A 15,139-nucleotide genomic window follows, 5' to 3' on the forward strand; every position below is an offset into this window, starting at 1 on the left:
TCTAAAATCTAAACTGTGTCTGGTTTCAAGTACTTTGGCTAAGGGACAGCTAGCCTTTAGCCCAGAGCTGTCTTAACATTTGTGAGCCAATACCACTTTTTGGGAAAAAAAAAAAAGGTTTATGTAGCATCAAAAATAAAAACCTAGAGGCAGATATTGGAGTTCAGCCTGAAAACCAGAAAAGTAAAGCAGCCAAGCCACTAGAAGTCTTACTTCTACCAAGGCTGGGCGACCACAGACTAAATAGCCTAAGCCTCTCTCTCTCTCATTTTATATTTCCTCTACTGCTGGGATTAAAGGCTTGTGACTCCCTAGTACTGGGGTTAAGGTGTAGGCCACTACCACCTGGATTTATTTCTTCATTGATCTTGTGTAGCCCAGGGTGACCTTGAACTCACAGAGTTTCATCTGCCTCTGTCTCCCAAATCCTGGGATTAAAGGTGTGTGCCACCCTTGCCTGACCTCTAGTGGCTTAGCTTTGCCTTTCTGATATTTAGGGAAGCGTTAGTTATTAAAACATAAATAAAACATCACTATAGGTTTATCTTGTTTTTGTTTATGCATATGTGTGTGTCCATTAGTGCACGTGTGTGGGAGTGCCCATGGAAGCCAGGAGAGGGTGTTGGATGCCTTGGAACTGGGCTTACTAGGGCATTCCCTTGTGGGTACTGAGAATTGAACCAGGTTCTCTGGAAGAGCAGCCAGTGCTCTTAACCACTGAACAACACGCTTCTATTTTTTTTTAAAATTGAAGTGACATTATCAGAATTAACACTTATAAAACCAAAACATCAGACCACACTCTGTCCTGCAGTGTCAAATATTTGGCTCAGGTTGAATTCTTTGTTATTCATTATTAATTAAAAATAAATTATTAACAATTAATAAATAATAATAAATAATTATTAATTATTCTTTAATGTTTATTAGTTAAGTGTCCCTAACCTGCTAGTATGCAAATTTGCCTCATTCTTTGATAAATGGTAAAAATATTTGTATAACCCAGAACTGTTTTAAAACAAATCTCTGTGATTTGTTATCAGTAAATGTTTGATTGGGGTAGGTATTTCACATGTTTATCTGCCGTGGTCATGTGAAATTTTGTGGGTGAGAGGGACTGCAAGCAGCAAGGCTAAGGAAGTTGTGGGTAGCTCCTTCTATACTCACACTATGCACAGAGACTCGCAGACAGTGTCCATCGCAAGTCCTGAAAACCCTGCACCTTGGTGGTACCTCTTGATGGGCCAGATCTGCCCATCTCCTGACCGGGACAGAGAGCGCCAGTCCTCCTATGAGGCGCGTCTCAAGCTCTGTGATGAGATGGAGAAGTCCGAGCAGGAAGCTCCAGTCTTTCCTTTGCCAGTCAGAACTGCAAACCAAATATGTCAACGAGTCTTTGTAGCTCATGTGCATGCCTGTGGGGGTCAGAGAACAAACCCTGGATGTCATTTCTTAGGTGCCTTTTAATTTTTGTTTGAGAAAGGATCTCTCATCAGCCTGGAGCTTCAGCAAGTAGGCTGACTGGCTGGTGAGCCCCAGAGATCCTGTTTCTGCCTCCCATCTCCCACTGCTCAGGTCTCTAGCACTCGCTGCCCTGCCTGGCACTTGACGTGGGATCTGGAGCTCAAACTTGGGTCTTCAGGCCCGCGAGACAAGGGCTTTACCAAATGAGCCATCTCCCCAGCTCCCCAGCTCCCCAGCTCCCCAGCTCCCCAGCTCCCCGGCTCCCCAGCAGATTCCTCACTTGTCCCCTTTTTCACGGCCCCAGCTCTGGTTTAGTGTCAGTACCAGTGACATCTGCCTGGATTCTATAGGATTCTGCCTCCAGCTCCAGCCCCAGTGACAGTTTTTTTCTTTCTTAGCGTGAAATATTTTGACACACAAGTTAGGGTGTCCCTCTGAGCTTCAAAATGTGTGCCTGAGCATTTGGGAAGGAGATAATGATCTCTAAGTAGACAAGCGTGCCTTCTGTCACAAATGAGTTATTGATTCGAAGAAAATCAGATCTGCTCTCTGAAGCCATCTGCCTTAGAATTGCGCTGGGCTTTTCCTCCCCATGGCTGCTCTGACCCTGTGGTGGGAGACTGAGGCTTAGCCATGAAATAGAGGTCTCTTTGTCTCGAGTGGCAGAGAGAGTGCTTATAGGATTCCTGGGTGTGCATTCGCCTTTTGTTCCATGATTTATTTCTGGTGTAAAATACCTTCTGGGTCGATGATGGGAGACAGGAGGAGAGATAGAGGCCGGGGTAAATCAAGGAACGTCCACCCCAAGAACACCACTAATGTAATTTTGCCATGAAAATGACCCAGTCGAGATGATGCACGCTTCGTAGACATTCATAAATTGTACACAAATAACAGTTTAATACCTGAATCTGTGCTGAGGAAAAGCTTCCTGGAAGCCGCTGTTCTAATTGGCTCGTCATCCCAGCTGTCTGCGTCAGCTCTCAGTGATACCAGCTATTTGGGCCCAGCTGTCAATGGGTCTGTAGTTTTCAACTCAAGACCTAGGGGTACATGGGCTGGGGATGTGCACAAACTTGGTATCATCGTCGAGTGAAGGCATGCCAGCCCTCCGGTTCCACTCTTGCAAAACTGGTATCTCCCATTTCGTGTCTCTCTGACCTCAGGCCCTCTTCCCTGCCTTGCTTCTCTCTTTTGTTACACACCCCTCCTCTTCAGACACACAGGGGCGGGGGGAGGGCTGATCCCAGGACCTTTGCCTTGGCTGAATTTCTTCCCAGGGGTTTGTCCTTGGATGGCACCGTGCAGTTCTTGGTGGATCCCAGTCTTTTTTTTTTCTTTCAAAGTTGTGTGAACACATGTGTCTGTGCATGTAGGTGTTTGCATGTACATGTGAAGGCTCCAAGCCAATATCCGGAATCATCCTCTAAGATCATTGGATTTTTTTTTTTAAGGGCAGCTAGCATATCTCAATCAAACCCATAGCTCACTGTGATAGTTTTAATGTAATTTGTCCCCCATAAGCTCATTGGGAGTGACACTATTAGGAGGTGTGGCCTTGTTGGAGTGTGTCACTGTGGGGGTGAGTGTTGAGGTTTCCTATGCTCAAGATACACCCATTGTCTCAGTTTACTTCCTGTTGCCTGTGGGATTGGGATGTAGTTCCTTCTCCACTCCCAATTCCTTCTCTAGCACCATGTCTGCCTGCTTGCCGCCATGTTCCGCCATGAGGATAAAGCACAAATCTTTGAAACTGTAAGCCACCCTATTAAATGTTTTCCTTTACAAGAGTTGCTGCTGCCATGGCCATGGTGTCTCTTCAGAGCAATAGAAACACTAAGTAAGACACTCACCCTTATGACTAGTCCTATTAGCCAGTCTGTGCCGAGGATCCCTGTCCCCTCCTCTTGGGCAGGCCACCACACCCAGCTGACACTTATATGGGTGTCTGGGGGTCTGAAGTCAGTGTCTCATGCTTGCAGAGGAAGCCCTGAACCACTGAGCCATATTTTCAGCCCCCGTATTCTCAGTCTTTGAACCAAATATTATCTTCTCCTGAGATCTTCCCTGGCCACCAGTGTGACACTGGATGGCTAACTGTGGCTATCAGTTATAATATTGCTTTATATTGTAATAATGAAACATAATCTTTGTTTGATCTGTTTACCTTTTTCTTTGGGAAGCCGTTCCTATGAGGCTGGGCCATTTCGTTTGTTGTGTTTCTGTTATCCACAGTGCACCCTGGCACATAGAGATGCTCATTGAATCTGTGTTTGATCCCAGAATAAAATGAGTTAGCTAAGGTTGTACTAGACTCTAGTCTGGGACATTTCATGTTTATGTATAATTGGTCTTGTGATACTTTCCCTGGGGAAATGGGAACAAACGTGCATCCATTCCAGGTGGAGCACTGGAAACAGACCCAAGCAATGCTTTCCCTGAACCCGTCCTTGTGAACCTGCGAGTTTATAGGACTTGGTGAGGGGCTGCCCACAGGATCATGAGTAAAAATTTACTTACAGGAGCATTTTCATTGAAAATTGTATCTCTCTCTCTCTCTCTCTCTCTCTCTCTCTCTCTCTCTCTGTGTGTGTGTGTGTGTGTGTATGTTAGTTCTTTTGTTCATAAAGTAAGCTCACTGAATTCCTAAATGAAGTCCCAGTAGAATTTTCATTAGACTAATCATGGAATGATGTGTGTGTGGGGGGGGTGGTAGATGGTGTGGGGAGGACGGACTGCCAACCTTACATGAGGCTGTCCTGTCGATCACCTGGCACATGCAATTCTGTGCTCTCAGTTCTTGACTGACTTTCCTGAATGGAAATGATGTTTTTCTTCCTAGAGGTCTTGGGTGAATGCCCATATACCCTAGTTCATTCTGCGACTGCAGATGACACCACACTGTGTTTTCTGCTTGGCCGTTCCAGGCACAGAAGGCTGCTCTTAGCTTTTATAAATTCATCACCTGTCTGGCCACATTGTGGGCTCATTAGCTCTATAACTTTAAAAATGCTTTTAGAAGTATATATCGTACCAAACAATGATTTCATTATGGCATTTCTATGCATGTCCATAATATACATTGACTATATTAACCCCTCCATTACCTCCTCTCCCCCTTTCTACCATCTGCTGGTTCCCTTCTCTTCTGCAATAATCCCCTCTTCAAGTCCCTGCTTTCCCCACTCCCTCTCAACAGGCTTCCTATATGAAATAAAGCCCACTGATGTTTGTCCAACTCAGCTGCATTGCACTTGACACAGCAATTCATTTTCTTGCAAGTGACAATTTTATTCCTTTTCTTTAAAAAATGTTTTTAATTGAGCTATGTATTTTTCTCTGCTCCCCTCCCTTCATCTCCCCTCCCCTTCTATCTTCTTCCATGGTCCCCATGGTTCCAATTTACTCAGGAAGGAGATCTTGTCTTTTTCTACTTCCCATGTTCATTAGATTCATGTATGTCTCTCTTAGGGTCCTCTTTGTTGTCTAGGTTCTCTGGGATTGTGAATTATAGGCTGGCTTTTAAAAAAATAATTTAATTTTTTTGCTTTATGTCTAAAAGTCACATATGTTATTTATCTTTCTGGGTCTGGGTTACCTCCCTCAATATGTTTTCTAGATCCATCTCTTTGCCCACAAAATTCAAGATGTCCTGTTTTGTCTTTTGTGTAGTACTCCTTTGTGTAAATGTACATTTTCCTTACCTATTCTTCAGTCAAAGGACATTTAGATTGTTTCCAGGTTCTGGCTATGACAAACAATGCTGCTATGAACATAGTTGAGCACATGTCCTTGTGGTACGTTTGAGCATCCTTTGGGTATATACCCAAAAGTGATATTGCTGGGTCTTGAAGTAGGTTGTTTCCCAATTTTCTGAGAAATTGCCATACTGAAATTCAAAGTGGCTGTACCAGTTTGCATTCCCACCAGCAATGCAGGAGTGTTCCTTCACCCCACAACCTCTCCAGCATAAGTTGTCATCAGTGATTTTCAAGGAGCCTCAGCACTGACTCCACAGTGATTACACTAATTTACATTCCTCCTGAGAGAAGCCTCCCTTCCGGAATCCTCCCGACTATTACGATACTCTGTTATCACGTTCCCTAGTCATCTCACTGCCCCTCCGTGTATCTGACCCACAGAATATGACTGTCCATAGTTAGTGGTACCTGGAAGCCTGGCTATATCACTAAGGATGGAGTCTTCACGTGTCGATTGGCATCACACAGTACACATTTTCTCCTTTCCTTCTCTAGCTGTCCAATGAGGAGGCAGGGCCATTAGAAATAACACCCAGGCTCCTTTCCTAGGATGCTCAGCTTGCAAGGGACCAATCCTGGGTTCGTCTGAGCTGGCCATCACCTGGGAATGTGCGCTCCTCCCTGCTTCCCTCCTTTCATGGTGTGAGCTGACTTTCTAGACAGTATCTCTGAGCAGCATCTGGATATTACCCAGTGCTGTGGATCTCGGCTTTCCCAAATGGGATAATTGGTTACGTCTCTCACTGCTGTGACAGAGGCAGCCTAAGGAAGGAAAGCGTTTTTCTGGCTCATAGTCTGAGGGTCTGTGTGGTCCATGGTGATGGGAAGCAGCCATCACCCACAGTCAGGACGCAGAGAGATGGATGCTGGCCTCAGCCCACTTTCTCCTCTCGTTCAGTCTCTAGTCTGTGGGATGGCACTGCCCACCCTTGGGGTGATTCTTCCTACCTTAATCTAGGAACTCCCTTGCAGACATGCTGAGATGTTTGTCTTCTAGTGGGTTCTAGCTCCTGCCAAGTTGACAGTCAATATTGACACCACAGGGCGCTTCTATTCCTGAGGCTTAGATACTTTTTATATTAACGTGGTACTGATTGCTTTCCCCTTCCCATCAGACCGTCCCTCCATGCCAGTTTTGCTAGTGTGTATGTGAGGGAGAGAGAGAGCAAGTGCTTGAGTCAGTGAGGATGTAGGCGAGACCCAGCTGTGTGTGTGTGACTATGTGTCAGAGGTCTAGGCAGCTCGTAACCACCCCTCAGCACTTCCTCTCACCTGGCCCTGTCATCTTTGATGTCCTCACCTTGCATCAGGCAGGCACTTTTTTTTTTTTTTTCTGAGGAAGGGAAGCAAGGAGCCTGCCAAACCTCTGGTGGCAGGATGCTGAGGGTGATTTTTCTGGGGAGCCATCATTCTTGACTCAGAATCTTGCAGATGGCTTGCTTGGCATTTCTAGTCGCCCTAGTTGAAGTAAATATTTGGAACAAAACCCTGCTATGTTGTTCCCCAGGCTGTTAATATTTGATTTTAAATTAGTAGCAGAGAGGCCCATGTTTATGACATTTGCAGACTGAAGGCTTGTTCGTTTGTAGTGGCTGTAATTTGTTAGCTCCCCTGCCACACACTTCCCCCGCCTTTGTTTACCCATGAGATTTATCCCATGAGAATTCCCTTACATGTACCCCGAGAGGAAGGAAGCCCTGTTATGAATGCAACCACAAGAATCCCACAGTTAATGCAAAAAGTAGAAAAAAGTAGAAGGTGTTTGTTTTCGGTGGCTTCTTTGTTTCTGCTTCAAATTCACCACCTGTGGATTTAAATGACAGTCGCTAACTAAGTAATGATTTTGGAATTAGCCCTCCACAGCGGAAGGATTTGGCCTTATGGGTGCCTGTTATGCAGTTATGTTGATGCTGCTGTAGGCACAGGTGTCATGAACCATGTAAGCCCTCTTCCTTTCTCATTTTTTTTTCAAGTGAAAAGACTGGGATAGAAGATAATGTCTCCTGTGGCTCATTATGGCATTATGAACTGGCTTTGAATTTTTAAAAAGTATTTTATGTGTATATATGTATGTGTGTATGTATGTACATATGCATGTATACACACATATTTATGCTTGAATATAGGTGTATCATGTGTGTACCTGGTTCCCATGGAGACCAGAAGAGGGCATTGGATCCCACGGAACTGAAGTTACAATTGGGAGCCACCATGTGGGTGTTGGAAACTGAACCCAGTTCCTCTATAAGAGCAGCTAGTGCTCTTAACCACTGAGCCACCATCTCTTCTGGCCTTGAATTCTTGAGCCTCCCAAGTGATGGACTCTTTGCTTTTTGCTGGGTTCTTCTTTCTACTCGAAATTCAGCAGCATGGGGGCAGGGCTGTAGCTCAGTTGGTAGAGTGCTTGCCTAGCCCTAGAATGTCTGAAGCTCTGACCAAGCCCAGGACAAGGTCATCTGGGTGAGGAGGCACATGCCTGTGATTCCAGCACTGAGGGGGTGGAGGATCAGAAATTCAAGCTAATATTTAGCTACACAGCAAGTTTGAAGCCAGCCTGGGGTACGTGAGACCATATCTCAAAGAAACAAAATTAGGGGTGTATGTGTGAGTGTTTCATTTGCATATGGGCATTCTATACTTCTGCTGTCTCACTATTGGCCATATATATTAAACTGTATTTGGCCTTCACCACCTCTCTGATCTTATGGAAAATAAGAATGTTAGTGGCTGCTATGATTTTGCACTAAGCAACTTTGTAACATTTTAAAAGATCAATACTCCCTTCACTGATCAAGTTTTAAATCATGGGAAGAAGTGAACCTGGGCTGTTAGGCTGAGTCTATGCTAAGTGCTTTGTGGACACAATACAGCTTCTTCTGCACGGTGGCTTTTAAGGGTCAATATCATTATTCCTCTTTTAAAGATCAGGAAATTGATGCTTAACGAAAATGCTTAAATAACTCACCCAAGGTCACATGGCTGGAGCGAGGTAGAGCTGGAGAAATAAAACTTGTCTGCCTGTCTTTAAAGCCCAGGGGAAAATCTGCCTTTTGTTGGGCTAGACCAAGCCTTCCAAACAATTGGGAGTGGCTTTCTTTAGACTCTTAATACTTAGGCAAAGTTACTGTTGCCGCAGGGTTAGGGACCTTTCCTCTTTCCTCCTCCACACTCCAATGAAAAGGTGGAAAGAACTGATGTTTCCTAGACTCCGTTTTCCCAGCTACCCGCACACAAGGCAATTTCAAAGCCACACACAGGCTGCCAGCTCTCATCTTTCCTGGTTAGGTGTGTACCAGACCCAGAGAGCCTGCCCTAACTCCTTCAGCATTTCAGAGTAGCTCAGAATTCTGATTTCTACCCTGGCTCCCAACCCACTTCCCATTCTCTTGTTCATTTACAAGGTGTCTGCTTCCCAGGTCTGAGGTCTAGCCTGTGGGGGTGACCAGATGGGGTCATGCTGTGATTTGTTCCCCTGTATGTATGTGCACTTGTGTGTGAGTGCACCTGTGTGTGTACTTGTGTGTGAGTGTACCTGTGTGTGTGTGCCTGTGTGAGAGTGCACCTGTGCATGTGCACCTGTGTGAGTGCACCTGTGTGTGCACCTGGGTGTGTGCACCTGGGTGTGAATGCATGTGTACAAGTGCACCTGTGTGCATGTGCACATGTGTGAATTCCTACCTGCAGAGGACAGAGAGGGCCATGGGATTTCTGTTTTATCACTCAGACTTAATCCCTTCAGGCTGGGTCTCCCACTGAACCTGGAACTTGCTTGTTTTTGGTGACTGGCCAGCAAGTCCTAGCGGTCCTCCCTCCCATCTCTTCACTGTGCAGCGCTGGAGCCAGAGGCACCGACCGCTGCACCCAGCTCTCGCGAGTGTGTGTGCGTGCATGTGTGTGTGTGTGTGCGTGTGCGCGCGCGCACTAGGGAGCTGAACTTGGGTCCTCATGCTGACACAGCAAGCTTTCTTACCCACTTTCCCCAGCCTCAGGACATCTTTTTGTGGTAAGATCAACTTGTTTTTACTTCTTTGACATTTTCCAGCTATATTCTCAAACTGGCATCTATTTCTTTTCTTATTTCCTTTACTGAGACAGTGTCATATGTGACTCAGGCAGGACTTGAACTTTCTACGTCGGCGAGGATGACCCTGATCTTCCTGCTTGTACTGTCTAGGTGCTGGCCTTAGAGGTGGGCACCACCACAGCACCTGGGTTACATGGTACTAGGGATCAAAGGAGTTTGTGCACACTAGGCAAGAGCTCTGCCAACCAAGTCGCACACCCAGCCTGACACCACAGCTGCCTTATGTTTAAAGTGTGTAATTGTGAATCTTGCTATCTGTTTTTTATTAAGATTTGTTTTTGTGTATGTGTATGTACACGCGTCTGTACGAATAAATGCTGCAAGTGTGTGCAGATGTTCATGGAGGCCAGAAGAAGGGGTTGGATCCCCCAGAGCTGGAGTTACAGGCAGTTGTAAGTGGGTGCTAGGAGCCGAACTTGGGTCGTCTGGAAGAGCAGCAAGGGCTTTTCACCACTGATAAATCTCTCCATACCTGTCTATGTGTCTTATAGCACAAGCAACCTCGTGTCTCTCTTTGAGATTTCCCAGTCAGGACACTGCTAAGCACATAGCAGGTGTAGTAGGTATTCCTAAGTATTTATTTGACAATTGTACCACAGAATCTAGCTTGTCATCTGTCTGCTTTTTCTCAGGCCAAATGCTACACAGGTGGCAATGAGGATGTAAATGTCTCAGTGAATTAAAAATTTGTGAACAGGCGATACCTTCCCACAGATCAAAGTGAAATAAAAAAGGCGGAATAGTAGGACGTCTCCTGCCTCCTTTGCGCTCCCCATCATGTCTGGCTCTCAACAAATAAGCCTCCCCTTGACTAGTATGTGTGTATCTTTAATCCCCCCGCCCCGGCTTTTAAAAGGAATGCTTTTCAATAATGGTGAAAATGATTCCCAGATTTTCACACAGATCTTGGCTTGCTACACAATGGCACCACATCTTGCTTCTTACAATACTACTTAGAGATTTTTTTTTTTTTTTGAGGTTGGTGGCTAGAGGCTAGAGGTCCTTTTCAATATCCTCTTACAGCTCAGTTGTATTTCATTATGTAACCTGCCTCACATGACAGCCACAGAGGCTGCTAGCAGCCTTCCCCATGACATGCACTGCTGCAGTCAGTAGTGGGGACACGTGGCATTCCCCTGCATGCAGGTCGGCCTGGAGGACAGGTTCCTGGGGTTGCGGCAGCTCAGAGAGGATGCTGGGAGCTAATTTGCTCCTTGGGGAGGCTAGTCTCCCTTCTTCATACACCCTCAGGCCCTGCTGACGACTGTGTGTGTGAAGATTTGCATGTTTGCTAATACGATGGGTGAAACACACTGTTTAATTTAGTTTTGGGTTTACCATTTTCTCATGAGTACAGTGGATTTCTTTTTGTACAGTCTGGTACAATTTAAAGGTCATTTTTTTTTTCTGTTTTGTGAACTTGCTTCTTTGTATCTTGTCTTATTTAATGAAAATATAGTTTTATTTTTTTTTCTATTTTTTTTTCACTTGACTTTATAGGTAGCGGTTGTGGTTGGTTTTTGTCCTTGAAGTTTTTACTTTTTAGGTAGCTAAATACCAAGGTATTCATTCTTTCGAAGTGTTAGGCCTCACCTAATTATCTTCTCTGTTTGCCTTTTTTTTTTCTTTCTTCTTCCTTCTAAACCTCTTTGACCCATTTGGAGTCTCTGAGGGATAAATCCAGATTTTTTTTTCCAGATGGCTTCCAAGTTCATCTACATTGAACTTGAAACATGATCTTTACCACCAATTAGTAGTTTAATTCCACACTACTGTTGGGTGGAATTAAGCACTCGGCTGACACATGAAGTGGAGAACTTAGTTTCACAGAGGCAACATTTATTAAGCACTTAACAAAGTCAACAGTCGGTGTTTGCCAGACTTTGGGATATATCGACAAGGGTGCAAGAACCCTGAGCCAAGTAGGCAGACACCGAGTATAGCAAGCAGAGAGTCTGGGAGAGCCAGGGAGGCACTTTCCAGACGGCACTACGTTAGGTTTAGTGTTGAAGGGGTTGTGTCATCCTGGTGGGGGAGGGCTCACAGAGAGGAAGGAGTGGGTGTACAGGCAGAGACCCAGAGCCCATTGCACTGGGGAGGTGGCTCTTCATGGCCAAAGAGAGGGACAGGAGACAACAGAGATGGAAAGGATAATTCATGTGCAGTATCGTTCATTTATTTTTGTTGGGACAGATTATTACTAAGTGGCCCTGGCTGGCCTGGAACTCACAGAGACCTTCCTGCCTCTGAGTGCTGGGATCAAAGAAAGGTGTGGACCACATGGTGCAGTTAGATCTCCCCCGTGTGCCTTCATCCTTCTAAACAGGTCGGGGGAAATTCGAGAACCCCCGCGTGAAGAAAGCAACAGTCACATTCTGCGGGCCGGTTGCTGAGTTCTGACACCTGTTACTTGTTCTAGACTACTCCAAGCTCCCGAAGCCGAAGCCTCACTTTGCTCCCCCATGGAACGCCCAATTCTGCATCTCCCTGTAGCCAGAGACACCTCAGTGCGGGGGTCCCCGGTGTTGTCTCAGTCACACATCACAAGTCGCCTGCAGCTGCCCGAAGAGCCAAGAGTCAGTATTCCGGCCAACTTCACGAAGTCAGAGAGGTAGGCCTTGATCTTACCAGGCTCCACGGCCCCTGGGAGTCGGGGGCTGTGGCCCTGGTGACTCCTCTTCTGTCCGACCCTGTAGAGAGCAGAAGCAGTCTTGCAGCCACATGCCTGCAGCTGTTCTTTCTGGCATGCGAACATAGTCATGGTTATTCCTGTTGTGGAGGCTAAGCGAGCCATTAGGGAACCCCTATCCTAGCTCACAAAGCAGGGAGGGCAAGCCCATAGGAGAGTGGGCTGAGGTGGAGCAGCCTTGTTAAAATCTGCTCAGAGCTAAGATGAGGTGTGCATGTGAGTCTCGAAGCATCACAGCGAACGGTTGATGCTCAGAAGCGCTGGTCCTGATGCTGACTTCATTCTCCTTTGGAAGTTCCTACATTTCCGCTCATGTTAGTGGCTCTGAGCCTCACTCTCTGCAATTAGAGGGGAATAAACAATAAGCCAGTGTTGCCAGCCATGGGGTTCACGTGGAAGCTGTGTAATGAAAGGGACATGAGACTTGCTGGGTTTTGTTTCTGAGACAGGGCTATGTTTAGTCTGGGCCAGCCTCAAACTTATCATATTAACTGAGGATGACCTTGAACTCTGACCTAACCTTCCTGCCTCTGCCTTGAAGTGCTGGGGTCACAGGTATGTGAGGCCACTACAGTTTTATGTTGTGCTGGAGATCAAACCCAAGGCTTCCTGTATGCAAGACAAGCACACCATCACCTGAACTACACCCTCAACTCCGTTTGTTTCATATCTTCTCGTGAGATACCACTAGGAAGCCATGACATCCTTGGTGTTCCTGTCACCTTTTCCAGCCCTCAGGACAATGAACTATGTTAGAGTGGATGGAATAGGTTCTGGTTGCCTGACTCCTTCCTGTCAGGTGCTGGGAATTATTGACCTGAAGCTCACTCTGGCCCAGGCCAGCTTGCTGTCCTCTTGCTATGGCTGTAGAGTCTTTGCTTTGTCCTGTGGAAGGATGGGCCTCAAAGACTTTTTCTTTCTACTTGCCTTGGGATTTAAAGATTTTTTTGTTTATTGTTTGTTTTTGTTTTTTGAGGCAGGGTTTCTCTGTGTAACGGGTTTTTCTTTTGTTTGTTGTTTTGGTTGGTTGGTTTTGGCTGTCCTGGAATTTGTAGACCAGGCTGGCCTTGAACTCACAGAGATTGGCCTGCTCTGCTTCCTCAATGCTGGGGATTAAAGGAGTGCGCCACCACTGCCCGGCCTGTGTTTTGCTTTTTAAGTGTCAGAGGCTAGCAGTGTTTCTGATCTCAGACCACCTCAGTCTGATTCTGGTCAAGAATCTTTTGTATTGGATTTGTATATTTGTAGGAAAGACTTTCTTCTTAAAAAATAGGCTTTATGTGCATATATTCCCATACTGTTCAAAAAAGAAAAGTACAGGGAATTCTATTTAAAATATTTTTAGATATATTTTGCATGGATGGGTGTTTTGCTTACATGCATGTATGTGCACCATGTATGCAGTGCCCATGGAGGCCAGAAGAGGGCAATCACAACCTTTGGATCTAAATTACAGGCCATTGTGAGCTGCTGTATGGGCAATGGGAATTGTATTTGGGTCCTCCACCAGAGCAATAGGTGCCCTTAACCATGGAGCGAACTTTCCGGCCCCTTAGAGTTTTATCTTAATTTTCAGAGAGAATGCTCACCGTGAAACAGATACCCTGATGTGCAGGCAAAAGTGGCTTTTAGCGTAATTGTATTATTACATTGGTTGATATAGGGGATGGTTGTGCCAATCTGTCCATTCTTTCTTAGAGTCTTTTCAATATACTGTCCCAGAAAAGAGTAGAAACCTCCAAATTTATTCCAAATAGAATAGTATGGTGCTGCACTATGATCCAGGCAACTTAGCAGTTTGCATTTTAAATTCTACTTTTTTTTAATTGAAATTTCCATTTCATCTGTTTTTATTTCTTCTCAGCATTCACACACACACACACACACACACACACACACACACATACACACACACACACTGTGACACGGTCTCATATAGCCCACGGCTGGCCTCAAGCTTAATATATAGCTGAGCTTTTAATACTCTTTCCTGAGATTATGGTCCTGTACCTCCACATCTGGTTTATCTGGTGCTGAGGATGGAACCCAGGGCTTCAAGCATGCTGGCAGAACACTCTGCCAATAGAGCGTCTCCAGATCTCCTCAATGTGTTTTTTATGATAGAGAATTTTTTTTTGAGGTAGAGATTGAACCAACAGCCTCCATGGGCTCCTAAGCATTTAACCACTGAGTTGGATCCCCAGTCCTCAGGCTGGAGAATGTTGACCGCAGCTTCGACATTGTACCATTTTAGTCACTGACAAAAGGGAGAATCTTCCCTTCTCTCCCCAGGTAGGATTTTGTACAATGTATTCATTTGTTACTTTTTGTGACTGGGATTAAAATTACCACCACCAAAGAAATTTACGGAATATTTTATTTTGTTTTAGTGTTCATAGGACTGGAGTCCGTAATGGACTGAAAGGCATGGTATGGTGGCAGGACCAGGAGGCTAGCCCGTCACATCTTTATCTACACACAGGAAGTAGAGAGTGGGGGAGGGGAAAGTGGATAGGAGGAGGGAAGAGAAGAGAGGAAAGGGGGAGAGGAAGAAGTAGGAGAGAAGAGAGGAGGAGTAAGGGGAGGGAGGGAGAGGCGGGTTATAAGCCCTCAAAGCCCACTGCCAGTGACATACTTCCTCCTACAGGAGCTAAAGTTTCCACAGCCCCCCCAAACAGCACCACCAAATGTTTAAATTCATGAGACATTTAAACTTCTGGGAGACATTTCTCATTCAAACCACCACAGCATATGATACCATTGCAGAGTATTTTACAAGTCCTTTGAGACTGGAACCTTGAAGTGGAGTGGGGCAGGAGAGGCAGTGCTTGGCTGGGTGGCACATGCCTGTAATCCTCACACTTGAGAGGTCCAAGCAGGAAGATGGTGCATTCCAATCTGGCTTGAGTAACATAGTGAGAGTTTGTCTCAAAGGATGAAATATATGAGTAAATAGGTAATAAATAGAACACAATTTAAATTTCAGGTGGAATAGTCTCTTAGTCATTCGTGTTTGGTTTCTGCGACCTGGGGTGGCAAAACATGTTTTGGATCATTGCTTTTGCACATGGATGATCTTGTTTCAAAAAAAAATCAATTTAGGAAATAAGAATTTTATTTTAATTATGTATATGTGTTTGT

The 15,139-nt window shown here is 45.4% G+C and overlaps 1 protein-coding gene across 3 annotated transcripts in view; it reads left to right on the forward strand.

The window, feature by feature from the left end:
• The window catches only part of Osbpl10 (oxysterol binding protein like 10), a 232,928-nt gene that overhangs the window by 103,119 nt on the left and 114,670 nt on the right, over positions 1 to 15,139 (forward strand). For 2 of the 3 annotated variants that reach the window (XM_038324095.1, XM_038324096.1), the window contains exon 4: positions 11,729 to 11,920. The exons of the other annotated variant lie outside the window; for it this stretch is intronic. In XM_038324095.1, coding sequence (XP_038180023.1) covers positions 11,729 to 11,920 — 192 coding nt within the window. The remainder of the gene's footprint in view (positions 1 to 11,728; positions 11,921 to 15,139) is intronic. 3 annotated transcript variants of the gene reach the window in all.

This window comes from Arvicola amphibius, chromosome 3 (genome assembly GCF_903992535.2).
Source record: "Arvicola amphibius chromosome 3, mArvAmp1.2, whole genome shotgun sequence".
Taxonomy (NCBI): Eukaryota; Metazoa; Chordata; class Mammalia; order Rodentia; family Cricetidae; genus Arvicola; species Arvicola amphibius.